At 46.6% G+C, this 27925-nt stretch overlaps 1 protein-coding gene across 1 annotated transcript; it reads right to left on the bottom strand.

Moving 5' to 3' along the window:
• Positions 1-1287: 1287 nt before the first annotated feature.
• Cpa4 (carboxypeptidase A4) lies at positions 1288-24837 on the bottom strand. Its single transcript, XM_026788551.1, has 12 exons — positions 24790-24837; positions 24294-24355; positions 19999-20080; positions 19442-19576; positions 17898-17996; positions 13492-13593; positions 12231-12335; positions 11514-11624; positions 10177-10267; positions 8208-8407; positions 7346-7430; positions 1288-2232 (listed from the first exon to the last, which is right to left on the bottom strand). Exons 1-12 carry the CDS (start codon positions 24835-24837, stop codon positions 2045-2047), a joined length of 1308 nt encoding a protein of 435 aa, XP_026644352.1. The 3' UTR covers positions 1288-2044.
• Between the last annotated feature and the right edge of the window lie 3088 nt (positions 24838-27925).

Genomic DNA, 27925 nt, shown 5'->3' with positions numbered 1-27925 from the left:
GCCAGAAATGGAGCCAGGTTACAGGTGGGTCACAGAGGCAAGCATTGTGTTGAGCACAAAGACGTCCAGCTGGCGGGTGTGTTCTGGTTATAGAAGTAGACATATCATTCTATTAGAGCTGGGTGCCATTAAAAATTCCAATCATAGACTCTAATTAACTTTCCTTGCTCCGACGCCTGCTCGGTAAGCAGCCTCCTGATTATAATTTGGCTGCCCGTGTATCTCGCCTACAGGGAGAGAATGTACTGAGAATATCCTGTTCAGGCCGACGTGAGGATCCAATCCATTAAACAGTTACATGCCATGATGTAAATTAATAAATTCGTATTCTGATTTTATCATCTGCCTCATCCGGGCTCGGAAGGCGTGAGTCAGCATCCCTGGTTCTAATCAACACGGAAGCTGTGGATATCAAGCTTCTGGGCTGAAAACCAAGGAACTAGAACCAGCCAGAGAGAAATCACCAAGGTAACATTGCCCCAGAGGCCCCTCTGCCTGATGAAATAGGCCCGCGCACATGTCATGCGATAGGAACAGGGATTCAAATTTACTTTTGACATTATAAAGAGCTGCATATTCAAGACTGTGGCTCAGTTCCATTCAGGTGAAGGCAAAGAATAAAGGATGATCATAAACCTATATTGAATATTTATTGGCTTATGAGGACACACCAGATGCTGCCCAAATCCTAGGCAGAAGGTTAAGATTTACAGACATGATTGAAAACAGGGGGAAAAAAGGCCCACAAAAACGAAAACCGCAACACAATCAGGGCAGATGGTAAGTGCTAAGGAGAGATCAGGAGGTGTCTGGCTGCTGATGAAGTCTTGTTCCCGGTTGGTACTCAGGGTCCAGGATGCAAGTAGAAGGTGACTTTGAACACAAGAGGAAAGAAGCCAGGAGGCGGAAACACAGGAGACACCAGGGCTCAAGCTGGAATGTGCTGAGGGCCTGAGATTGTCCAGGCTATAGGGATGATTTAGGGCCTGTGGGGTGAGGGCAAGATCTCTGAAGTGAGTTCAAAAGGCAGAGCGGAGAGGAGGCCAATGGGACAGATGGTGCTCACGGAGAGATCCTGCAATCTACTCCCCGTTTCCTCCGTGACCCATGTGAGCATCACCTATAGTACAACTGACCTTTCCGAGAGTCTCAGTAACACCAAACATAAAGAGAAGAGGGTAACAATAACGGGCATCATCTGAACACCGAGCCTTGGGATGGACAAGAGCCTGGCTGTATGCTCAAGCCAACAACAACAACAAAAAAAAAATTAAGAGGAGCCAGGTGTGGTGATGCCCATCTTTAATCTCTTTAATGTACTTCAGAGGCAGAGCCAGGGGCCTCTCTGTAAGTTTGAGGCCAACTTGGTCTATATAGCAAGTTCCGGGATAGCCATGGCTACATAGAGAGACCCTATCAATAACAACAACAACAAAAGCAGTAATAGGAGTGGGAAGAATAGGCAGGCCAGAAAGACCAATGTTGATGGTTCAATAGGATTTGTTCCTCAAAGAAAAGTGTGTTTCTGAGCTGGGCCCCAGTCCTGGGGAGACTGAGGTAGAAACACTGTTTGACCCAGGAGTTTCAGGCTAGCATGGGCAACATAATAAGACCCTGTCTAAAAGAAAAAAGAAAGAAAAACAAGTCAGAAAGAGGGAAAATACAAGGAGTTCTAAAGATAAGTGCTGTCTCCCCCAGCAGTTCCCATAGTTCCCTGCTGGAGCCAGATCCCTGGCCTGGCTAGACGTAGAGACCAGAGAGCCACTAGAGGTGTTCCGAAAGTGAGGCAGCCATATCTATGTGACTGGGGCCTGCCCAACCATGCATGGGTAGAGAGGCATACCAGGGGCTCAGCAACATAGCAGGACCAAGCACTACACTCATAGAAGAGCTTCTCACGGGCCCACCAAGAGGTCGCTCTCTAGGGAGCAGTGCTGACGGAGAGCCAGCTGAGCCAGGAAGGCTCTGATCCACGCAGGAAAAGTGATCTTCTTTAACAGCGGCCTCCGTGATGGCTTATGGCTGAAATACGCGTGCTCCTTGACTAGTAGAGGTTGTCCCGCACGTGCTCCATGATTGTCTTCAGTCCTAGCCAGGTCTCCTCTGCGGTGGGGATGATCTGGCTGGCCGGCAAGAGGAAGCCATAGTGCCCGGTGTCTCTCAGCTCAAATGTGAAGGCATACTTGATGCCGTTGTCATATGCCCAGTCGATGCTGCTCCCACTGGCTGGGTCTGTAAGACAGAAGAGGATACCATTGACGCCGACTTCCCTCCAGGGCACTGTGGGAAAGGGCTAGCGCTCTGTCTGGATGGTGTCTGGGATATCTGTGCGCTGTGTGAAGACGTGTCATTGGTGTCATGAAAAGCTGGACGGCCAATAGCTAGGCAGGAAGTAAAGGCGGGATTTCCGGGGAGAGAAAGGAAGAGGAGGGAATCGAGGCACTCAGGAGATGCCACAGGGAGGCGGAACGAGTTGGACACACAAAATGGGAGAGAGGTAAAAGCCATGTGGTAGAATGTAGATCACTAAAAATATGGGTTAATTTAAGTTATAAGAGCTAGAGGGAATTGATAATGTCTCCCTGGTGTTATTTGATAGCTGGCGGTCCAATTACAGGATGGAGTTCCTTAGAATCCAGAGCTCTTTCTGGAAGTCACCAGGTCCTAAGACACGTATGTTCAAAAGGACACATTGGCTCTAACCATAGGGCTTATCCATCCCACACCGTGAAGTTCTGTTCAAGCCTCAAGCTAAGAGGTTTTAATCCTCATTCCCAAGGCTGGGGAGATGTCTCAGTGGGCGAACCACTTGCCATGCAAACTTGTGCAGTAGAGTTCAGATCCCTAGACTCCACACAATGTTGGTTAGGCATGGTGGCCCACTTCTAATCACAGTGCTCAGGATGCGGAGACAGAGTATCTTCGCAGCAACCTGGCTAGCAAGACTAGCTGAATGGACAAACTCTGGGTTCAAGAGACCCAGCTTCAATAAGGTTGAAAATGATTGAAAAAGACGGTGAATTCCTCTACCTACATGTTTGAATATATGTATACATGTGAACATGCATAAACACAAACATATAACATGTATACATATGCCACAAAATGGAATCCCCATTCCCATTTTCTCACTAGATCACTGCAATCCTCCAGGAAACTCAAACCTAGCGTGTTTGGGACAGAGTGAGACAGCATCCCCCGCTAGCCCCAGCGATCCCAGTCTCCTTGAAATGGTACCCTGTGTCATCCTCTTTCAGACAGAATAAGGCTGGCCTCATACCCGGAGATAACAGGCTACTGCAGAAAGTTGGTATGCGAGCCAATGTGGCTCTGCCTTGCTTGTCTTTGGGCCACTGGTCTGGGGAGAATCAGCTGTCACTGTTGTAAGGATGCCCAGGGTACCCAACGAAGAGGCTCAATGAAGAAATGCAACCTCCTGCCAGGAATCAGCATTAATTCCCTGGACACTGGAGCGAGCCACCCTACAAGCAGACTGCTCCCTGAAGTCCGCTAGACTGCATCCTGGAAACACAGCTTGACGATGACCTCCTGCAGGACCCTGCCCCGGGAGCTGTCCACATAAGATGTTTTTTAATTTTTGACCCGCATAAACCGGGTAAGAAAAGAAATGTTTATCACGTTAAGCTGGGAGGTTTTAGCCTAGTTTTGTTTTTTTGTTTTTTTTTTTAACACAGCAAGAGATAACTGATACACAGGAAAAGGAAACACATTCCTTGGGACTTCCCTTGCCGGAAGACTTGAAAGACATAGGAGGTCTATTTTTCTACTTCTTCCCAGGCACACTACTAGAGCAGGAACTGAGCTATAAGTGGAAAATGTACTGTCACTCATAAAATGACAACCATCACTAATAAACTGATGACGATAGCAGATGTTCTTTTCTCAGCATCTGCCATGAGCGGGTCCCTCATGGTATCTTTATCTTTAAAGTCCAGTGATTTTTTTTTTTTTACTGCCCTTGGTTTATAGATGGGAAAAGTCCGGTCTCCTGGTGGGAAAGCAGCTAAGGAAATACAGGCAGAACATGACAGAGCTGGGAATTTAAGCCCATATCCTTTCAAATGGTCCATCCAACCGACTTGAGGTCCATCTGGTGGATTGACACATCTGATAATGTAAGATCAGTCCCTTCCTTTCCCTTATTCCTGAGAACTGTTTCTCATGGACACACTTTCCTGAAGATACAGCTTCCACGGAGATTGTATGTTCCCAAGGGAATGGGATGGGCTCTGCTATGCTCTCAGAAATCCTTGTGTGGTCCCCACAGTATGTGTGCCCTGAGAAAATGCTCCAGCTGAAAGCAAACAGTGCCTAGCATGTCCATGTGGTTCTTTATATGATAAACTCAAATATTTCGCAACATACTTGAAAGATATCGGAAGGAAGCAGACAGGATTCAAAGTGATCATGTTCGTAAACTCCATTTTGTTTAATTCCTTACTCAATGTGTACCTACTCTTGCTTGTATTCGCACGTATACATGTATGGGTGCTCATGTGTATATATGCATGTGCAGACACATGGATGTGCGCATGCGTGTGGAGGCTGGAGGTCAACCTCAGATGCTGTTCCTCAGAGCTGTCTACCGTGTGTTTCAAGACAAGGATTCCCACTGGCCTGGAACTCACCAATGGTGCTAAATTGTCTCCATCTCTTCAGCATGAGCTTAAATGTGCACAACACAATGCCTGGTTTATATGGGTTTGAGGGATCAAACTTAGTCCTCATGTTTGCAAGAGAGCCCCTTACTAACCAAGCTATCTCCCTAGATCTTTTAAAACACACACACACACACACAAACGCACGTGAATGCATGCACGTACGCATGCACATGTGCATGCAGGAATATACTATTAACACCGTTCTACACGTTCTACTTTTCAATTAACACTTGATGATCATTCCCCATTAGTACACATTGATCCACCTAATTCATTTAAGGGCAGCTTAATGCTCCCCTGTATGAATGCAGCAATTGTGTTATGGTCTGGCCCTCTCCTGGTGGACATTTTAGATGAACACCAGGCTTTCGTGCTGATAAGTAACGCTGTCACAAGCATCCTTAGAAACCATGATTTATCATAGTCTCATGAGCCCCAGAACGTACCAGCTCAGAAGCCCTGAGTGGATCAGAATCAGTAAAGAGAAAAGGAGTGAGATGCTCGGAGACAGGACAAATGGCCACGACAGACTGACAGGAGGAAGGAGACATAAGACTGTGAAGAGCAGACAAACCCGTGGGAGGAGGTGGGTGTCATGTGACAGACATATATGAGCAGGACATATATGCATGAGAACGCTACTGTGGAGCTCATTATTTTCTATAATAACTTTAAAAAGCATTAATTTAAAAAAAAAGCGGACACAAGACTCAAAGCATAAAATGGGGTGAAGCTAGTTAGCAGAAGGACCTTACAGTCCAAAATGACATATCGGGTCCTCAGGATGTAATAAATAATCCTCAGAAAACCACTCAGTTGTGGAGGTGGGGAGGGGCTGAACTCTTTTCTCTGCGCTCTGTTTAAGAAGGCAAGAAAGTGTGGATTACTTTCGTCTAAAATGATGACGCTAAGGAAGGGCCAGCACTTAAAGGTACAGATGTCAACCACGGATGTGGCACGTGCCAGAACCCCTGGCTGTGACAGACTTCTAATATACAAAAACCAACTCCTCTTCTAGAAAGCAGCAGAGGCAGAGAAGACCTGAAGAGTACAGAGTCTGGAACGGTGTGAAGTTTTCCCGCTCTTAGCCTCCAGAGAGCCCTCCTCCTCCTCCTCCTCCTCCTCCTCCTCCTCCTCCTCTGAGGCATCTGGTGAGTATCCCTTGACTTGACACAGCTCACGCTGGGGGAAAGAATGTGTTTGATGTGGGAGAACAAGGCCATTATTTAAACTGATGTCTGACCCAAAAGAAGGGACCCTGGTGACCCACAAAGATCTTGGGGAAGACCTCCTCAAGGGATGCCTAGCAAGTCTCCCCTCGCTCTCCCATCCGCCATCACTCCTGGCTGATTAAGCGGAGGGTGGAGCTAGTCTCCAGATGTGTCCTCTGAAGAGTTCCCATTTAACCACACTAATAGCAATAAACTATGAATAATTAATGGATTGTTGCTGCAATTAGCAAGACAAACACCAGCATCGTGCTAACTGCTTTATGTTGCTCTGTAGCTACACACACAGAGATGAGAGAGCTGAGATCAGAGGCAAAGGAGACAGCGGTTGCTATGGAGAAGGCACTGAGAGACAACCCCACTACAAGGGAGCAGAACTGTTCTTCCCGTGTCCACACTCATGCTTGCCATTTAGCCAGAGCTGCACCGTATGACATTTCCCCATCTCTTGAAGACAGACTCCCAAAATAAGAGCCTTGGCAAGATGTCAACAGAAGCTGCCCAGATGAGACCAGAACAAATAAAGTCCTCCAAAAGAGGCCGTGGGTGACAAGCTTCAAGGCCATGTTTAGATTTGGGGACTTGGTAGGTTTCTTTTCTTTTTTGCGAGATACTAATCCTAGTTAGAGGACTCCTTCCCTCTTGTTCATCCTAACACTCATCTCCCAACACAAAGCTGGGAGTTTCCTCTAAGATGGATAGGGAGCTGGGGAAACAACTCAAGCACGTGAACCTGAGTCTGGATCCCCGGCACTCACACAGATCAAAGCAAACATGGTGGCGCGGGTCTGTAACCCTCGTGTTGGTGCGCAAAGACAAGCAGATCCCTGGAACTTGCTGGCCAACCGGTCCAGCCAATCAGCGAGAGACCCGGTCTCAGAAGAGAAAGTAGGAAACAGTAGCAATTAGACAGCAGCCAACATTGACTTCTGGCCCCCACATGCACATACACACATGTGTACACACATGCACATGTGCACACTAAAACACATACGAAAATGGCGGATAGGCTTTTGATAGCTTTTTGATAAAACATGTCAGGAATCATAATCCAAATGTGACGGGCCCTAACTCATCAAGGGCACATGATAAACACAGTAGTGACCCAGATGAAGATGACAGCCTACAATAGCCATTTGTCACAAAGTCCTAGCATGAATTCTGGTCTAGAAGTAGAAAGTAGAAAAAGACAAGATCTCCTGAGTAAATTGGGAGCATGGGGACCTTGGGGGAGGATTGAAGGAGGGAGGGGAGAGGCAGGGAGGGGAGCAAAGAAAAATGTAGAGCTCAATAAATACCAATAAAAAAATTCTGGTGTAACTACTGAAACAATCAGACAATAACAAGGAAGTAAAGCCCACATCATTCCTCCAGACCCATTTCAGGTTTCCTCCCAAGGCGCTTTCTAAATACCTCCCACACAGGCGTACTCACAGACAGTGGTGCAAGTCGGTCCTACTTGGTACTTCGTGCCCGAGTGGGAAGCCAGAGCTTCGGCTGCACTCCTCGCCACGTCATCCTGGGAGGTGAGCAGAGACCAGTGAGCGCTCGGGAAGCATGCGCTAGAGACTCTGGCTGGAAGAGCTTCGCGCAAGTTTTCCTAAGGCCTAGAGAGCTACTTGCCAAGCCCGAGGGGGATCTAGTTAAGACAGAGTACTGAGATATCCTAAAGGAGAGGAATGTCCAGTTCAGGAACATGACCGAATGCAGAGTATGTTCAAGGGAAAGGTGGCCTTGAATAGAGAACCAAAATTTGGTCCACATCTAGCCATGAGTCTAGGTGGGGCTTCTTCAACACACAGACTTGTGGGCCTGGGAACAGGGTGGAGCCCCAGCAGACCATACCAGCATGGGGCAAAGGCTTGCAGCTATTCTGAAGATGCCACTCCTACTGATCCACCTATAGGTACCTTTCCTATTCCAGGAGTGAGTCATGGCTGTGACACAGAACCCCCAGGCTATGACCTATGACCTTTACTTCTTCCTTAACCAGAGCGAAGGTGCCTCCCCTTCCCATTAAGGCACCAGCCACCGTCTTTAGCAATTAGAAAACCTGTGTCATGTTCTAGTTAGAAAATCAAATATGCAGGCTGGACAAAGTCTTAGAACTCAGAGAGAAGAGAGAGGGACTATCTTCTTTCTGTCCCTAGTGGGTCTGATGGCACAAATCAAAGCACAGGGAAGCATTCTCTAAGGCGCCTGTATTTGCCCTAGAAAGCTATGTAGCTCAGTCAGCCACCTTGGCTGTGCCAAAGTCAAGCGGTCGGGGACTAGGCAGAGACCCTCCATCACTTACCAGCTCCTCAGCATCTGGGGCCTTCTTGACTGTGTACCCATAGGGATACATCAGCAGCTGTGAGTAGCTATGCAGGTCAATGAAGCATTTGAAATCCCCGTGCTTTTGAATAAAATCCACCACTGATTTCACCTCCACTTCAGAATTAGGGTGGGAGCCATGGTACACTTCAGAGCAGGGGTTATGGCTGGCCCCTTCTCCTGCAGAGGAGAGTTGATCCGTAACAAGTAACCCAAAGGCCAAGAAGACAGACATGAGGACTGTCAACCCCAAGTCTGACTGGAATGGTAGACAGGTATTTATCAAGATGCCCCTAAGAATCTATTCATGGCAGGTACAGATTCTGGGGAAGGGACAAGGAGGGAGTTTGGGGGTGGGGGACGTAGCTACAAATGAGAAGGAAAAGTATTGCGACTTTTTTAAGTGGATAGAGTTGACCTCGAATTGTGCTAATAGCAGTTGTCATAAATAATTAATGTCACACTCAAGAACAAGTTGTAATTAATAAGTATGCTTGATAATTAATATGAATACCAATAAATAATGAAAATGACTCCATTTATTCTGGTGTCAACTTATTCTATTGGTTCAGGTCTTAATGGCCAACTGCTGCCAAAAATAATCTATTGTTGTGATTTAAAAAAAAAAATTTCTTGATTGCTTAACAGGTATTTAGATAGGTTGCCTTCTGCATTGTTTCAAAGCATGCCTTGGCATGTGAGTTTGCGTGTGTGTGCATGTGTGCGTGCGTGCGTGTATGTACGTGTGTGTGTGTGTGTGTGTGTGTGTGTGTGTGTGTGTGTGTGTAAAAGCGAGAGATAGTCATGACTGACTGACTGACTGACTGGCTAGCTGGTTACCATCCTCCAATCATTATTTTCCCTGTGATTTTTATGACAGTTCTATATAATTAAAATAAATCCACTCAAAACAAAATACTGGGATACCAGGGTATAGCTCAATGGTAAAGAGCTTGCCTAGCGCACACAGGTCCTGGATTTGATTCCTGGTACAGCAAAAAAGTAAAATAAATACATATAATTTAGTTTGTCTTGTTTTTGTTTTCAACACAGGGTTTCATATGCAGATTTTACATAGTCCACATTGGCCTTGAGCTCGTAAATTTAAAACTGGAGGGTGAAGTTTATTTGGTGATTTTTTTAACAGTTATGTAATCTTGAGATTATCCTTGAGTTTCAAGAACAAAAATCCATTCGATGGGCAAGAAAAACAAAATACATGCACAATAGGGGGTACTTTTGTGGGGATGGTTTTTAAGCAAGAACAAAATACATGTACAATAGGTGGTACTTTTGTGGGGATGGCTTTTAAGCGGCTGGATCTCAGAACCCAGATCACCTAATTCTTGCTTTCCATGTCTGCTAGCTGCTGATTAACACTAGCAAGCAGAAGAGGGGCTGCTAGAATTTAAGTTTTGCTACAGGCCCATTAGAGTAACAGTGCTAACTGTTCTCTTTTGGCTTGCCGCCAGGAACCCTTCTACCCAGCCACAATTTGCCCAGGCGAAGCTGGAATGGCCAGGCCTAAAGAGGGGCCTTGGAATCATGCGTCTAAGAGGCGTGTGGTTTTTAAAACATTAGTGTAAAAAGCAGTTCAGTCGTGGAGCATTCGACTAGAATGTGCAAAGCCTCACCACAACAAATCAATTAGGTAAATAAATAAATAAATATTTGAAGCTAACATAGTCATAATCACAATGCAAAGACCTTCTGACCCACTGTTTTCTCAGGAGGACAGAGATTATTGAATCATTCCCTTTCAAAATTACAACAATAAGACTTAAAAACAAAACAGAACACACACAGACACAGAGAGCCTCAGGGAGGTCCCGGGGTCTCGCAGTGAATGGAAGAAGAGCAGAATGAAGACTAGCTTCCTATCCCACCCTGCAGGCATTCGTGGACAGGTTCATCCAGTGCTGTGGGGTTGACTCCGTCTCCCCACCTACCTGCGAAACTGGCATTCCAGTTTCTGTTTGGGTCAGCTCCAATACAACGGCTTCCTGGGTTCCGGGACCGTGTCTTCCTCCATAATCGGTTCTGAAAAAGCCCCCAAACACTCAGGGTATGTCAGGATACAGGAGCAGTAAAGCTTTCTCTGGAAGCTAAGACCACAACAGATGGGCTGAGCTGCATGGGGCCCTGCCTAGACTCCAGTCCACTGCCTTGGCACTCTGCTGTCAACCCTCACGGGGGAGATGGTGCACCTCTGGCTTTAAGAAGGAATTTGGGACCAGGTATGGTGACATACACCTTTAATCCCAATACTTAAGAGGCAGAGGCAGGTAGATCTCTGTGCATTTGAAGCCAACTTGCTTAACATAGCTCCAAGCCAATCGGGAATACATACATAGTAAGACACTGTCGCAAAAAAAAAAAAAAAAAAAAGACAGTGACCCCCTCAAACTGCCCTGATGAGAACTTTCTATAGGCGAACCAAGCTGGTCCCATCTGGATGCATTGAATCCCTATTGTCTCGTGCAGAAAGGGAAGCAATGGCCACTGAACATCACCCACGCCGCAGACATACAACGGGGCCTATTATACTCCAAGGCAGTCACCTGAATTCAATCATGCTCTCAAGCAGGGAATAAGGGAACAAATTAAATCCCACAACAAAGAAGCCATCAAGCAAACGCGGAATGTGAGACATTATACAGGAAATTACTTAGTTTCTCCAACAAATGAATGACATTTTAAAAGGATGTGTTTGGGGTGCTACTGGATGAATAAAGACATCAGAGACACAGCCTCAGCTCCCGTGCACAGACCTTATTGGATCCTGAATTCGACAAATTGACTCCTAAGAGATGTTTTTTTTTTAAAAAAAAAATAATAATGGGGGAGTGTTAGGGGATATTAAAGAACTTCCATTAATTTTTCAAAGGTGACAGTGCAGTAGTGGGTTTGGGGTTTTTTTTATTATTATTATTATTATCAGCAGCTAGAGATGCATGCTAAGGTCGTTGTAGATGAAATAACATGATGTCTGGGATTTGCTTTAAAATATGTCAAGAAAATAAATTGTGTGGGAGAGAAAAAGATGAATAGAAGAGAGGCAAAACGTTGAAAATTGTTCAAGACCCACAATAGAGAGTTTCTTAGACTATTCTCTCTAAAATAGCAATAATATATTCCCTGGTGGCTCAGAGGATGACTGGAAAAGAAAAACCCCAAAGGAGCATCTAACACACACGTTGGTGGAAATCTTCTCCAAAGGCACTCGCAAAATATGGAATCCAACCAGGGAGTTGAGCCCAGGCCCCGGCCATTTAGAATTACTCACATGGGTTTGTGTGTACACATATCCATCAGGATTGGCCACGGGCAGCACAAAAATATCCACTTTCTCCAAGATGGAGGTGACAGCTGGATCCTTTTGGTAATCAGTCACAATCTAAGCAGAGACAAGACCCTTGTCAGCGATATCATGGCAGAGTGGGTTTGTAGGTCCATCCAGGTGTTTCCCTGAGGTGCCCAGCACCCTGCTAAGATGGATGCTCTTGGGTAGCCTCTACCCTCTGAAGCCCCATGGGCTCTCTCTAAAGCCCTCTGAGTCCCTCAAAGCCTGGGGACGGGATTGCACGATGGAGGTGGCTCTGTTCACTCCTTCCACGTACTCCGTCCTTTTCCCCCCGGCACTGACTCAAAGGAGTTTCTTGAAGGATCTGGAGGCAAAATGAGAACTCAGGGACCCTGCAGAGCTTGGAAGGGGATGAAGGCGAAACGGATCTCAGTTAGGTGCTGAGTAAGGCCCTGGTCCCTTTCGCAGGGTCCACCTTTGAAATTCGTTAGCTTGTTCGCAAGCACGTCACTTTACCACAGCGAGAGGGCTGACAGAGGAGCTTTGACAGTTTACTTCCCCCACCCGAGAAGATGCCAGCCTACTAAGTCTGTGCACAGTAGCTTTCTACTTCATCCCCTGGGCCCAGCTACACAGGATGGATCTGTCCCCCCTACCCCAGGCCCATCAGAACCCTTGGCTAATTCCGGGCGACATGACCTTCCTCGCAGTCCAGATGGCAGTGGCCTGTGAGATCCACTCACGGGAATGGATGCCCGCATTCAGCCAAATGGCAGGCCTCTTCTTGCCTCCTCCCGTGCTGAACTGCAGAAGGGAAGAGAGGCCGGAAAATGACCCGCCAGTCCCCGGCTCTCCTCACCTCTCCTCTCCCCAGCCCACTCCTATTCATTTAATTCATTTAAGATAATTCAGAGACCAAATGTTCCTGAGGGCACCGTCTATTTATCGGGCTTATCCGTGACCTGGGAGCCTAATTGGTTGGCTGCGGCTCTGGGCAGCCCAAACCTCTCCAGCTTTGAGAGCAAATGGAAAGGAGAAACAATTGGTATCGTGGGTCAAAATGCTAGCGTGGTTGGAAAAGAATAGTGTGTCCCTTGAAAGATCTCGAATGGTCTCCCAGCAGAGAGAAACACAAGGGCGCATGAACCAGACTCTTCTGCTGAGGTAATAAATGAATTCGGTTTTAAATTGCCAAGGAAGCTTCACTATAGCTCTTTGTAAATAGCGGTAATGAATTCTGCTGCTGCCTTTGCCCGTTGCACCGGGGCTCTGTGGGTCAGAGCTTGGTGCTAATGAAGCCGGGGTCTCTATCAGATGGGCAAATAATCTAAACGTAATTATTTTAAAGGAGCCAGCTCAGCGGTGTGTCTCCCCTCCTGCCAGCTATTTGCCGTAAACTTGGCTTCTTCGAAGCTAAGGGGTTGGCGAACTCTTAGCATCCCCAGTTGTTCCGTGGTTTTTATGCCCAAATTCCTTTCCACGCATTCAGCCGGATTATTTACATAATTTGTGTCATTGTCATAGCTCTCTACCTCTTTTGCCAAGACAGATGTGAATAGAAATATCTGGAAATGGGGCCCCATGCAGCCAACAACCTGAGGTTGGACTTAGAGTTACATCTACTCTCATGTAAGCCACCTGAGTTCTGTGCCTAACTGGCTAGGTGGCAGTGAAGGCAGACTGTGGGCCTCTGAGAGCCTTAAGGAAAGCTAACGGCCTCTCCTTTGAGCCTCTCAGAATGGGATATGCTCTTTCTAACACCCCTACAGACAAGAGCAGGGGATTCAATCAGATCAAAAATATCTGATTAAGCAAAGATGATTTGAAACTACAATCCCTTCCTGAGAACCAGTGGGGTTATAAAGCTGGCCTCTCTTTGGCAGACCTTAGCTGGGTACTGAAAATTATGACCCAGAAGTTTGCGTCAAGTCAGCACCCTTGGAAGGGCCTTAGGTCTCACCTTCAGAACATACATGGGTCGCTTTTCAAATGTCTCTCCGATCTTCACTCTGCTTGCCAGGTCGGGGAAGTCTGTGGCAATACTGTCCATCTCGTGGTAAATCTGAAGTGTGGAAAAGTGAACCAAAGACACTTTTTAAAGATTTTTTTTTAATTTTTTGAGTTGCGGTTTTCCTATGTAGCCCACCCTAGTCCTGAACTTGGAGTCTCCCTACCTCATTCTCGCAAAAGCTGCAATAACAGGCATGTGCCACTACTCAATGATATTTTAAAATTCTGTTCCATTGTGCAAGCCAGGCAGTGGTGGCGCACGCCTTTAATCTCAGCTCTCGGGAAGAAGAGGCAGGTGGATCTCTGTGAGTTCGAGGCCAGTCTGGTCTACAGAGTAAGTTCCAGAACAGCCAGGGCTATACAGGGAAATCCTTTCTTGAAAAAAGCAAAAAATTAAAAGAATAAAAAATAATTCTATTCCATTATTGGCTGGGTAGCTGTGAGCCTTATCTTGTCACTCTTGAGTTCCTTGTCGAACCTTGGGGTTGGCCGCATTACTGGCATGGAGTGCTAAGACAGGGAATTGCCTGCACAGCTACTTTCTGCAGTTTTCTAGAGGATACACATGTCAGTTGTCTGCAAAGTTGTAGTCCACTTAGGTAAAGCAGAGAGACTTAAACAGATACTGCTCCAAAGTGTGGCTCTTGGCATCATGCTGGACTGGATCATCAGAATAGGCCTGCCTACCAATGCTCTGAATGGCAGGACTCGCTAAATTGTTCTCTACTAGAAAACAAAACAAAACAACAACAACAACAACAAAAATAACCATTCACAATGTGTATATGTCCCCCACACAAACAATACAAATAAAGTATAATATAAGATAAAAAAAAAAAAAGAAGCCACAGGTGGTATGCCTTTGGTCCTAGCACTCAGGAGGCAGAGATAGGTAGATCTCTGTGAGTTCAAGGTCAGCCTGGTCACAGAGTAAGTTCTAGGGTAGCTAGGACTACACAGAGAAACTCTGTCTCAAAAAAAGAAAAAAAACTAAAATAAAATAAGAAATATAAAATGCTCACCATGAAAGAGGACCTGAGCCCAGGCTCGCTAAAACCACATAAAAAGCTGGGCAGGAAACTGGTCATCAAAAGAACAAATAATCCAATTAAAAAATGGGGTGCAGACCTTAACAGAGAATTCTCAACAGAGGAATCTAAAATGACTGAAAGACACTGCAGGAAATGCTCAACATCCTTAGCCATCAGAGAAATACAAATCAAAACAACTCTGAGATGCCATCTTATACCTGTAAGAATGGCCAAAATCAAAGACACTGATGACAACTTATGTTGGAGAGGTTGTGGGGTAAAGGGAACACTTCTGCATTGCTGGTGGGAATGTAAGCTGGTACAACCTCTTTGGATGTCAGTGTGGCGATTTCTCAGAAAACTAGGAAAAGACCTTCTTCAAGACCCAGTAATACCACTTTTGGGCATATATCCAAAGGATTCTCAATCATACCACAAGGACACGTGCTCAACTATGTTCATAGAAGCATTGTTTGTCACAAACAGAAACTGAAAACAACCTAAATGCCCCTTGACCAAAGAATGGATAAGGAAAATGTGGTACATTTACACAATGGAGTACTACACAGCAGAAAAAAATGACATCTTGAAATTTGCAGACAAATTGATGGATCTAGAAAACATCATATTGAGTGAGGTAACCCAGACTCAGAAAGACAAATATCATATGTACTCACTCAAAAGTGGCATTTAGACATAAAGTAAAGAAAACCAGCCTACAAATCATAATCCCAGAGAACCTAGACAACAAAGAGGACCCTAAGAGAGACATACATGGGTTTAATCTACTTGGGAAGTATCTCCTGAGTAAATTGGGAGTATGAGGACCATGGGAGAGAGTGGGGGGAAGAGAAAGGGAGGGGAGCAGAGAAAAATATATAGCTCAATAAAAACAATTTTAAAAAAAGAAGAAAACTTGGCGTAGTGGTGTGCACTGTAACTCTAGTGATGGGAAACACAGACAGGAGGATCCCTGAAGCCCACTGGCCAGCCAGTCTGAGCCCAGGTTCAATAAGAGCCCTTGTCTCATAAAAATAATAAATAAGGGAGAGAGTAACAGAGGAATAAAACTCTTGTTTATCACACAAAGGTCTTGGAAAGTTGATTATCTAACTCAGTTAATAGAATACTTGTTGAGCATTCATGAGCCACTGGGTTCTATCCCCAGGACCCCATACATCAGGGGTGGTAGTACACACCTATAATGGCAGCATTCAGAAAGCAGAAGGATCCCGAGTTCCAGGTCATCCTCAACTACATCTGGAACTGGAGGCCATGCCGACATGCTATGTAAGACTTTGTCTCAAAACAAAGGGGAGGGGAGACATCCTGAAAATTCTTCCAACCCACAGACTCTAGAGACTGAAGAAAAGCAGAGTAGATGCCACGGGCCATGAGAAAAAGAAAGTCACCCACAAAAAGTTAAAACAAGCTGATTGTGGTGCATCCCGCCTTTAATCCCAGCACTCGGGCTGCAGAAGCAGGAGGATCTCTGTGAGTCTGAGGCCAGCCAGGTCTACAGAGTGAGTTCCAGAACAGCCAGAACTACACAGAGAGACCCTGTCTCAAAAACAGAAAGAAAGGGGGAGAGAGAGAGAGAGAGAGAGAGAGAGAGAGAGAGAGAGAGAGAGATATTAAGCACCAGACTGGAGCCATTGATGACTTAGCAGGCACAAGCTACCATGTCTGACAACGTGAGGTCTGCGTTTGACTCCTGGCACACATATGATGGAAGGAGAAAACTGGTTGTCCTGTTGACTTCCACATTAGTTCCATGGCACATGAACACCCATACACATAGATAGATAGATAGATAGATAGATAGATAGATAGATAGATAGATAGATAGATAGATAGACAGACAGATGAGAGGGAGATAGAGAGATAAAAGGCAAGAAATGTATAGGTAGATAAATGGAAAATTGTTTTAAAAACCTCCAAGCTATACCAGATGTGAGGTGCAAATTAACATGTCAGCCATTGCCACACAAAGACTTGAAATCAGAAACCCTGGCAGCAGGAAACGTGGGATTCCCACTGGAGACCTAGAATAGCCTAAGTGGTACCAAGACATGAGCCACTCAGAGTTGGTTTTAAGAAGAACCCCGGATGAGCTGGTCAAGAGAGAGAGAGGGCACAGTCACAGGCCTCTGGGAACAAAGGCTAGCTGGAGGTCACTTCACTGTACAAGGGGCACCCGAGTCAGTGGGAACAGAAGCAAGCAGATGAGAAAGTGAAGCAGACAGACAGCTGGAAAGGTAAGTGGATGGCCTCTCTTGGTCCCTGGTTGACATTTGCAACGGGCTAGCTCAGCTGGGGAGGGCAGCACATTAGTGAGGCTAACGTGTTATGGGTTTGATCCCTGTGTGGGCCCTGAGCTCTGCTTTCGCCCGTGGCCCGAGACTGAACTGAACTCCTAACTTTATCCAGCTGTTTTGCAGATGTATGTCATTGGTCACAAGAGGGCTCAAGGGGCAGAACTGTTGGAAGTGTATACAATAAACAAAGCTACTGACAACCATGGGAAAGAAGTAGAAATAGTTGGCTAGCCTTTGAACTAATTCCTCATCTGGGAGAAAAACAACTTGAGGTATACGCCTCATGAAAAAGGTGCCAGGAACGTGGTGTCTGCACATAAAGAACAGCACGTAATAAGGTAGAGGAGGGAGATGAGCAGCTTAGATTTGGGAGGAGGTCCCGAGCTAGGAGAGTCTGCAAGCTAACGAACGAGACACTTGGGACAAAAGAGACCCACATGGCTAACAATACTGTTCCATTCGAAGGTCCCTTTTGACTTCTCAAGTTCCAGTATCATATGAAATTATTCAGCTCCAAGTTTTTCATTTGGAAGTTTGGCTTACCTTGAAAGTCAGCTATAATAAAGTGGTTTCTAACTACACACAGCACCAAATTGCACCGTGGAACGAGTATACGGTATAGGGAGTCATGATAAAGGAGTGGAAATATTTGGTTAACCTTGGAAATAACCACTTGTCTGCTTGCCCGGAGTACATGGCATTTGATTCTGTGCTAGGGATTCCAGTGGGGGAGAAGGCTGAATTACAAGGGCTGGAAAGACCGCCATTATATCATGGTTTCCTTTAAAAGGCTGCTTGAGCGGTGTGTCTGTCGGGGAAACTGCAGCTGTGTTTCATGGGCACATAGGTGATGGTGGGGGTTAAACAACCAGAGGGGAAGGCTTTAAAGTGCACACATTTTAGTCCCTTCCGTGAAGTGATACCGTGCTGAAGTTGGATGGAAGGAGAGAGGTTACAAAGCCGGGCAACAGAGAGCATTGGCCTCAAGCGTGCTTTGAAACACTTACAGCTTCCAAGGAATGGTAAGATCCGTAGTTGAAGCTGTCGCCACTCCGCTCTTGCCCTTCACTGTGTTGCATTTCTTCGTCTTCATTATCTAAAAGGGCCTGAAAAGAATAAAAAAGGCACAGCAACATGGTGAAAAAGGGATCCCCTGGAGATACAGGTTTATCTGGGTGCACAGATTGGCCAAGATGGCATCACCCTCAGGGTAACAAGCAACACAAATGTCCGAGGTCTGAAGGGGCTAGAGACAGTAAATTATACAAACCAGAGATTACAATTCAAGAGAAGGTAAGTTCATGCTGCATACAGCTAAAAATCTCTTTCATCTTAACTACATCACATTCAAGTGCTACTAATTCCCAAAAGGTTTCCATTAATTCTGTGGGGTAAGACAATGGAATTATCAGTGTTCCTAAGCTGAAGGTCTTTATTCCCTAACATTCTTGGTTCTATTGAAACTTTTCGGCACGTGAAACTAGTGCAATGTTCATACCCAGAAGAAGAGCTGCCTATAATTATGTGTGTTGATTATGCAGCCGGTGTGACACAATTAAAAATAATAACAAACCATCCTGCCTTTCATTAAAAAAAAAAAAGAGGGAGGGTCAGATTTTTTTTCCCATATATCTATAAAACCTTGCTTTTTAATATCCAATTTCCATTATCCCCCGAAAACCTGCTTGCTCCCTGGAAGTAACATGTGCACGATTCAGCTTTTCTATGGTACAAAATCTCTAGGCATAAGCTCGCATCTGGTATCCAGTGGCTCTGAAGCACACAGCTTGGGAAGCCATTCAGAAACAAAGAAATTCTTATAAGCACTCATACTTTGAAGGTTCTTGGCAAATGTCTGTGCCATGTGAGGATGATTAATAAGCTCACAGCTGCTCACACCATCAGGAAAAACCCGGGCCAAATCAACAATTAGTCCATAACCCTCCTCGGTGAAGGAGAGAGCGTGAGTCAGGGGCACCATCCTGATGTTGAATGTAGGTTGTGGGGCTGTACGGCGCTGTTCCCTCTCCTGGGAGCTATTGGTGACATTCCCACTTTCTCAAAAGACTCCTCTTCTGATTGGTTCCCAGTATCCCCCACCCACCCACATATACACACACTTGCCTTCTAACTTCAGATATGAAAAAGGAAGATGAATGATTACCTACGGAAGCATCCATGGTGTGCCAGCTACTGTTAGATGTATTCTATATAGTTGATAGACGCATTACCTCTATAAACAATTGAAGTGGGAATCATGATCGCCATTTTAGCAAGGATGAAATGGAGGCTCATGAGGGCACACGCTTGCCCAAGGACACAGACTAGTGGTTAGCAAGTCAGGACTTAGATGGAGATCTGTGTAGCTACCTATCCCTACAGCATGCTCGCCCCGGAACAAGTTATTACACTCTGCTTCCATCTGTCTCAACTTCTTCACCTCGGAGGCGAGAAAGGATGACACTGGACATTCTTAAAACCTCCCAGGTCCAGTCTTATTGGTGGCTTCATCTTATTATGCAAGACCAGCGAGAGTTCCTGGCCTACCCACCTGGAGATCTTCAATTGTCACCGAGTAGTCTAAGCCCTGGGACTTCAGGAAGGATTTGACAGGCAGCAGGCTGACAGAGGGGACGAGGATGTCCATGGGCCGACCAAAAGTGGAGGGAGATTTCCAGACATTGAGCTGAGGTGAACAGAAACGCATCAGGTTAAAAAACAGCTCGGGTAAAACATGACATTGAGCTCAGGTTCTTTAGAAGCACTGTTGGAAGCCAGGGTGACCCCTGAGTCCTGCCCAGGGACAGACATCCCCCATTTCACTGGCATATCTGGTCAGACATGTGGCCCAGTACCTAACAAAGCCCAAGAGACATCGGTTGCTACAGGAAGCTGGAGCCCGCAGCTCAGGCCTCCCAACTAACAAAGCAGCAACAGAGCCCGGCAGGCCTTCTCCCCTGCCCCTCTCTCACTCGCTGCCCACCCACGTGACTGGCATGTTGGCTAATGCTCCATTATGAACGGAAAACACGCAGGGATAAAAACAAACACAAAGATCGTTCCCCCTCAAACTCGGAACATTCCAGAGGACGAAGAAGAACCACATACCTTAAAGTGGTCGGAATTCACTAGCTGAGTCAGTATTCTGATCTCGTCTTCATTTCTGACATTAATCCTAAAAACCTGGTCCCTGGAGAAGGGGAGGGAACAGGGAGAGGGCGATAATGGTGAGCTCTCAGCTGGCAAGTGGACCCCCGAACCCACCATCCCAGACAGGGCTGTGCTGCAGGGAAGGAAACAGTCTAGTCTTTGGTTATAATGTATAGCCATTAAAAACAAGGCTGTGTGGCAAGGATGGAAAAGTGCTTATGTCTAACTTTAAGGGGGATACTAAGTGAAGGAGCAGGACGCAGGATTGTATGTACACCACGATTACGAGTATGGGAAAAGCAGATGGACTGGAAGCAAAACAGACAACGGAAATCAAGCAAACGCTGCCAGGGCTCGTTTGGGTCGTGGGATTATGGATGGCTTACTTTTTCCCCTCTTGTATCTGTTTTCTGCAATGTGGTCATATTACTTTATAATGAAAAACATATATATTTTTACAGAAAGGAATGTCCCTGAGTGAGGCTCCAGGCTGAGTCAAGACATAAAGAAACACTTCTTCACTGTCAAAGGCGAGGGCTGACACTCCGACGGAGGGAACCTTCATGCCTGAAAGAGCGGGGAACTTTTGGGAACAGACCCTCTGTCCTGGGAGGCCGGGACATGTGCTTTGCAGTGGGATTGAACGTGGACTAGGTAGGGTATGAGGCTCAACCTGAGATTCATGGCTGCCTAGCGGGCCCTGAGAGCGCCCGGAAGAAGCCTGTTTGGCGGCAGCCCCCCTCCTCTCGCTCGTCCTGCTCTTGTTTCCTATGCATCATTCAGCTTCTGCAGCGTTGGCAGGGGAAGAGGGCCCCCAAGTCCTGCGTGGGAGGGAGAAGGCTAGGGCTGAAAAGCTGTCTTTGAGCTCTCAGCTCGCAGAGAGCCAGCGGAGCCATTAGGCGTTGCTAGGTGACGGCCAAATGAATCCGCACTCGACTCTGTCACATGCGTCATTCCTGACAGGAGTGAATGCCGGAGGAGCTGCTGGAGAGGGATGTGGGCTGAAGGACCTGTTGACAGAGTAAATGGCTCTGTCACAGGGACCTAAATGTGAGGCTCACGTGGAGGCTCCTCACCAGAAAACCGGTTCAATCCGGATGGACTTCCAGTGTTTCACTTAGTTCTGGAAAGTTCAGGGAAGAGCTAGGCCGGGTACAAAAGACAAGGCACACTGCAGAGCTGTTCTCAACACAGGTGACCGGACTGGTTAAGATGCCAGTACCCAAGTCTCACACCTTTTCACCCTAGCCCTCCTCCTGGGGTCCTGGAAGTAGGCAGCTAACAGCATCCCATGAAACCTGCAGAGAGCCCTGCAAGAAGCCTCTGCTGAAGCTGCAATGGTTCCGACAGGGTTTGTACATGCCCCGCACATTCAAGTCTGATCTCCAGTTGATCTAATGGATCTAATGAGCCCCTGGAAGTCGGTTTTGTGGAGTCAGTTCCTAAAGAAGTAAGTTTAAAAGACGCAGCATGGCACCCAAGACTCTTCTGGCATCCTGACTTGCCACACAATCCCCAATTCTCACATACGCTACCTCCATAATGCCACACACAGGAACCCTCGCCAAAGGCAGAATAGACAGGGTAGCCCAATCTTGGATTGTCCACTTCCAAAGCTATGAGTGAAATAAATCTTTTTTTCTCTTTGTATGTGTTCCAGCGTGTCAGTGAATAGTAATTATTAACCTCACCGGACCTAAAATTACCCAGGAGACAAGCCTCTGGCACACACCTGTGAGGAGCTGTAGAGGTGAGGTGGGAAGAGCCAACCTAAAGGAAGTGGCCTCAGGCTTAGGACCTGGACTAATAGAGATGCAGTTAACACGGGTGCCCGTGGCTCCCTTCTATAGACGCAAGTGACCAGCTGCTTCAAGACTTCCCCTAGGATGGACCACATCCTCAAACTGTGAGCCAGAATAAGCCCTTCCTCCCTTGGGTTGCTTTTGTCAAAATATTTTTATCACAGCCACAGAAAGAGTAACGAAAGCACCCAGCTTCAAGGATTTTGTTATAGAAACAGAGAGTTGACTAATATGTAACCCACGGGACCCACAAAGAGTTGGACTACAGACAGAAAAGATGGGGTATCAGACTACCATTTCTCTGTCAAAGGCAAGCAGCCTCAAAGCAGGTTTGGTGGAGAGTAAACCCTTGTAACTGAGGATGAAGGCCAGTCTGGCAGACGTACACCCTGTATCCACCATCTCTAACACTCCAGAACAGGAGTGTCTTTAAGATGAGCATGCTAGGGGCCAGAGAGGCAGTTTGGCAGTTAAGCACACGGACTGTTCTTGCAAATGACCCATGTTAGGTCCTCAGCACCCACATCTGACTGGCTCACAACTGCCTGTGACTCCTGTTCCAGGGTAGCTGATGCCTCTGGCTTCCTCGGGCACACACACACACACACATAATTAAAACTAATAAAAACAAATCTTTCTTCAATGCGCATGCTAGAAGGAGTGACATCTTGGGTGGCAAAATTAGGCCTTTTCCAAAGAGGGGTCACAGAGAAAGGGGGTGGTGGTGGAGAAGGACCAGGGAAAGAAAGAGGGACAGCTAAAGAACTCTTTGGAGCATGAAGAGCAGACGACACATTCATCCAGGCTCTAATGTGTGTGCATGTTCCTCTCTCCAGCATGGTGATGTCACAGCCGAACCCCCATGCTTCCAAGCACAGTCCATGACAATGGGACACAGTGACTTTGCCGACCCTGGAAAAATGTTCACAGCCCATTCTCTCACATTCTAATGAGCCAAGCTACACAGGCCAAAGACGCACACACCTGCCGTGTGCAGGAAAAGGCAAGGCAGACGATCTGGTACCGCATGGAGCACCTTCCCCGTCTCTCCCCCACCTTTGCATGCTTTGGTTCCAGCTCCCCTGAAAGTTCACGTTCATTCCACTCAGATGCCTTTGTGTGCCTTCGTACATGGTATTCCCTGTCCGTAAGCACCTGGTAGGCTCCCGCCTAATCTTCAAGACAAGGTCATATGAAGCATGAAGCTTTCCCTAACCAAAGCTAAGTACAATAGCTCTAAAAATTGGTGGCGATGGTAGAGTAGGGTCTGCCATTCTCCTTATGAGCATCAGCATCGTGGTGTTGAAAAGAAGAGCGGCTACCATGCAAAGGGCAAGCTTTTTCTTGCCTTCATTGACCTCATCTCTGCTGGGAAAATACCCTTTCTGGCTCCCGACGGGGCAGCTGGTTGAGCTCAGCCCGCTGCACTAGCTGGAATTCACTCAAAGACCTTGCCCTTTAGCTCTTTCTGGAGGTGGCAATTGGCCTGGGAGAAGGGAACTGTTGGGATTCGCGGGTGTTTCGTCTGCCCCTCCTGCTCAGCATGGTTGTTCTAACAGCTCTTCTGGCTCTCTCCAACTCCCAGGACACCAAGATGTCTTTGGCATCATGACCGGTGACGTCTGCTCACTCACCCTCACACCTGTCCCATACTGGGGACACTCAATCATTGTTCCAGCAGCTCAGCTTCTACCCCTCCCCTATTACCAGGAAGGCAGCTAAGTGCTCAGTTCTCTGTGTCTCTCTCACCTCCATCCCTGCCCAGGCTTAGCAGCTATGACTAATAGTACTAAGAGGTGACCTCGGGAAACCCTGGGATGCTTGCCAGCTACCAGCTCTGCAACTACTTCCTGTTCTCCACCTGCCCAACACCTCCATGCATCCTGGCCACTGTCTCATCCTTAAGACATCTGAAAAGTAGGATAGGTGATTCCAGGAGAACGAGAGAGACCTGGGAGCTAGGAGAACCAAGCTGCAAGGGCAGGAGATGGGGGGGGGGGTGGAGAAACCACCATCCTCATGTCCGTTACCCAGTCTCCAGCCCGGCTTCCCAACCAATCAGATGCTCAGAGTCCAGCTCCCCTGCGGCCTCTCCGGCCACTGAATTGGGTGTCCACGACATGTGGACAGATCCCAGGAAAGATCCTTCTACCTCCACTGAGGTGCCTAATACTACAAAGTAAGAACAGACTGGGAGACGTCACAGCACGTTTGATTAACACCATTTGTAATCAGCTCCCGCACAGGGACCCTTTGTGTGCACAGCTCCCGCCGCGAATCCTCTAGCACCCAGCCCCGCTGGCTCAGTCCCGGTGCCCACTGTATCAGGAGAAAGGTCTGAATTGGGAAAAATAGAGATTTTTTTTTCTGCCACATGAATAGACGCAGTGGGAGCCTGTCAGCTCCCTGCATCAGCCCACGCAGCAGTGAGTGTAGTCATGGCACACCTACCGCTGAGCTGCCTGCAGAAGAATCTTCCTCCTTGGCCACCTGCTATGCCTAACCTCTCCGAGCTGTTTGGCAGCAGGGGCAGGTAGGAACCGTCATCCCCATAAAAGTTACTCAATCTCATGTAAGTAATTGCTTCAATAACCAGCCCTCGGGTCCCTTTAGCCAGATAACATAATAGAGAATAAGCTTGCATACACAGGTAGATCCGTGGCACGGAGCGTTCCATTTGATTGACTTCTGCTACAGAAAAGGGTATGAGCTTTGCTTGAAGCATTCCGGCTTCCTGCTTACCAGCTAAGTAATTTGGGGCAGGTTCCTTAACCTTTTTAAGACCGTGGGGTTTTTTTTTTTTTTCATGTTTAAATTGAGGAAAATAACAGCCTTGCCTGACAGAGTGGTTACATGATCCATAAGAGGATGCACACGAAGGCTCTTTGCAGAAGGCAGAGTGTTCCACAGTGATGAGTTATTCTAATGCAGTCCTCTACCCGCGTACCAGAGCATCCCTGTCATTCCCCTGCCTCTCCGACTTCCTGTCCTCCATCACTGCCACAGTCTTCTGTGGTGAGCGTGTGGCCCTGTGCACACATACTCACACCGAGGCCTGGTGTGCATTTCCATAGTGTAGCTAAGCAAGACCCATTGGATCTCTTTGTTCCAGAAGCCTGGGAAACCACCAGCGATACATGGGCTTCACCACTGACTGAGACTCTGTCCCCAAAGCCTGTGACCCAGCTTCTCCCTGTAAGCCTTGCAGAAACTGACAAAGCCTTTCTGGCTGTTCTTCCTAGGCAATGGTGTAGGAAATGCCTAGAACTGACCTTAGAAAGAGGGAGAGGGAAGACCCAGAATTAGGAGATTGGGGAGATGGGGAAGGCCTATGGAGACCACTAGCTCTGGTTTCACAGAAGAAATCCGGTGTCAGAGAGAAGTGGCGGATCCAGGATGACACAGGGACAGAAGAGATATAAAAGCCCAAGTCCTTCCCCAAGCTCTACTACCTCAGGTTTCATCACTCCATTTGGCTCCCGGATTACTGAAATAACTAAATAATGGTAATAAAGTTCAGAAAAAACTCACCCAAAGAATTTGTCTCGGCCGCAGATGCCTGACCCAACAAGGGCCCCAAAGAACAGTAACCATCTCATGTCTCCCAGGTGCCAATCACACACCGACTGAGTCAAGCCGTATTTATAAAGAAGCCTGAGGCAGACTCATATTCTCAAGAATGCTAACATGGTTCTCCAGCACCTTTCCAGCTCTGACAAGGCAGGCCCCCAGCCAAGGCCTCCTCCATTCCATTCCAGTGATGAAGGCCCAGCCTCTCCGTCTGCAAGGCAGGAACTTGCTCCACAGGCTGGGAACGTCTTACCTAGGGTGCCACATTGCTCATCGCTTGGCATCTAAATGGTGTTCTTTGATGGAAAGCTCCCACACTGCTGGGTGGAATTCGTACTGATGGGAGAGGCCAGTTTGTAAACCCAAGATGGAGTCACCTCTAGAGAAATAAACAACTGTTTGGGAAGTGAAGACGACTAAGCAGCCTTGGGCCAACTCCCAAGATGGCACACTTAAGAAGCCTGTCCAGGGAACCCAGCAGAGCAGATCATAAAGAAGAATTTATTGGGTCAAAGGCCTAATTCTTAGGATTCCGCTAAGAAAAGAGAAATATGGGTGGTAAATGGTATAGGAAGAAAGTTATTCTAAATAAATTAACAGTTTTCTTTTGGATCTAAATGACAGCTAAGGCTTAATGATGTTTGCTTTGAATTTATTTTTTAAATTGTATTATTTATTTATGTGTATGTATGTGTGCCTGTGTGAGTTTACATAGACCATGTGTGTGTGCAGGTACCTTCCAAGGTCAGAAGAGAGCATCAGATCCCAGCAGAGCCCATCATCAGATCCCCTGGAATGGGAGCTATCAGCAGTTGTGAGCCACCATGTTAGTACTGGGAATCAAACCCAAATCCTCTACACGAACTTATGCAATATTTTCTTAAATTGATTTTTATTGAGCTCTACATTTTTCTCTGCTCCCCTCCCTGCCTCTCCCCTTCCCTTCAACCCTCTCCCAAGGCCCCCATGTTCCCAATTTATGCAGGAGATCTTTTTCTACTTCCTATGTAGATTAGATCTAGAACATCTGCAATCTTGACCTCCAAGACATCTCTCCAATCCCAGGATTTTTAATTGTTCTTGTTTTTGAGACATGAGATCACTTTTTATCCCAGGTTAGCCTTGAACTCATAATCCTCCTGCTTCAACCTCCCAGATGCTGGGATAACAGGCCTGAGCCACTAACCCCAGCTTTTTTTTTAAGGTATTCTAGAACTCACTATGTGAACTAGGCTAGCCTCAAACTCACAGAGATTCTCCTGCCTCAGCCTCTCAAGCACTGGGATTAAAGGTGTATGTCACCATGCCCAGACTCAAGCCCATCTCTGATCAAACTAAATAGTAAGTCCTTCCTGAGGTTTAGCTACCCTGTGAGTCTGGAGTCAGTAGAATAAGTGGACATTATTCATGACATCAGTGGCTTATTTTCAGGCTTATGGCTTTGTCCAAGAAACCCCAACTCATCCCTTCCCACTCTCCCCATGGACTCATCCTTTTCATGTCTGCTGAAGGGTAGGGTAGTACATAGAGCCAAGGGTCATGGCTGGGAGTGTTGAGATTTATTCTGGCACTTGTTAAAACAGTAAGGAAGATTTTATTGGCGATTGTTGCCATGGAGATCAGGGCTATAGTAGTAGGAGGGGCTAGTTTCCTCTTGGGGCCAAATGCAGTGAAGACAGCAGGATGAGGGGATCAGTAGATGGAAAATTACTAAGAGGAAGCATCAAGGGAAGGGGATTCTTGCTAAACTAAGGCAGGTCAAGGACATACCATCAACAGTGAGGGATGAGGAAATTAATCCTATCTTGATAGACAAGGGTAGTATGACTTACATTGTCTGTCTTAATACAGGTTCTGACAGGGCCAAAGAACCAACCTAATAAAAAAGGGAGGAGGAGAAGGCACTGAGTCCCAAGGGTCACCTCCATCAGATGCGGCAAAACTGGGGTCCCTATCATCTTGTCCTGTGTCAGAGCTCTGTGTCCTCCCAACACTTTAACTGAACCTATACCTTCCCTATCCACCAAAAATGGGATCTAGAGCATGTCAAGCCAGACTTTATCTTTGAAATTAATAGTAAGAGAAACAAAGACTGGAATCAGCTAGAAGCATGATAAAAAGAACTATTTAGTTCTAGACCCAGAGTTCTAGATGCTGAAACCCATTTCCCACTGTCTCCCAAGGAATGCCATCTATAAACATATAAATGAGTAAAGAAATCTAAATCATTAATGGAAGGGCATGTCTAAAGAGAATTTGTGTGCAAGCAGAAAGACAAACTCAATGGTGCACAATGCAACAAGACCAAAGCGGTATAGGAGGTTCTTCTGCTCACGTGTTGCTTTCATTGGTTAATGAATAAAGAAACTGCCTTGGCCTAGTTGATAGGGCAGAACTTAGGTAGGCGGGGTTTTTGTGTTGCTTTCATTGGTTAATGAATAAAGAAACTGCCTTGGCCTAGTTGATAGGGCAGAACTTAGGTAGGCAGAGAAAACAGAACTGAATGCTGGGAG

Source organism: Microtus ochrogaster, unplaced genomic scaffold (genome assembly GCF_000317375.1).
Source record: "Microtus ochrogaster isolate Prairie Vole_2 unplaced genomic scaffold, MicOch1.0 UNK4, whole genome shotgun sequence".
Lineage (NCBI taxonomy): Eukaryota > Metazoa > Chordata > Mammalia > Rodentia > Cricetidae > Microtus > Microtus ochrogaster.
This window is presented reverse-complemented; position numbering and strand designations above follow the sequence as displayed.

Coding starts and splice junctions, on each gene's coding strand:
- Cpa4 (XM_026788551.1), bottom strand. CDS start 24,837: ATGGAGGACAGGAAGTCGGAGAGGCAGGGGAATGACAGGGATGCTCTG. Junction 13,594..17,897: donor CTTACCATTCCTTGGAAGCT/GTAAGTGTTTCA, acceptor TCCACACTTCAG/ATTTACCACGAGATGGACAG. Junction 2,233..7,345: donor ACCGACTTGCACCACTGTCT/GTGAGTACGCCT, acceptor TCTGTCTTACAG/ACCCAGCCAGTGGGAGCAGC.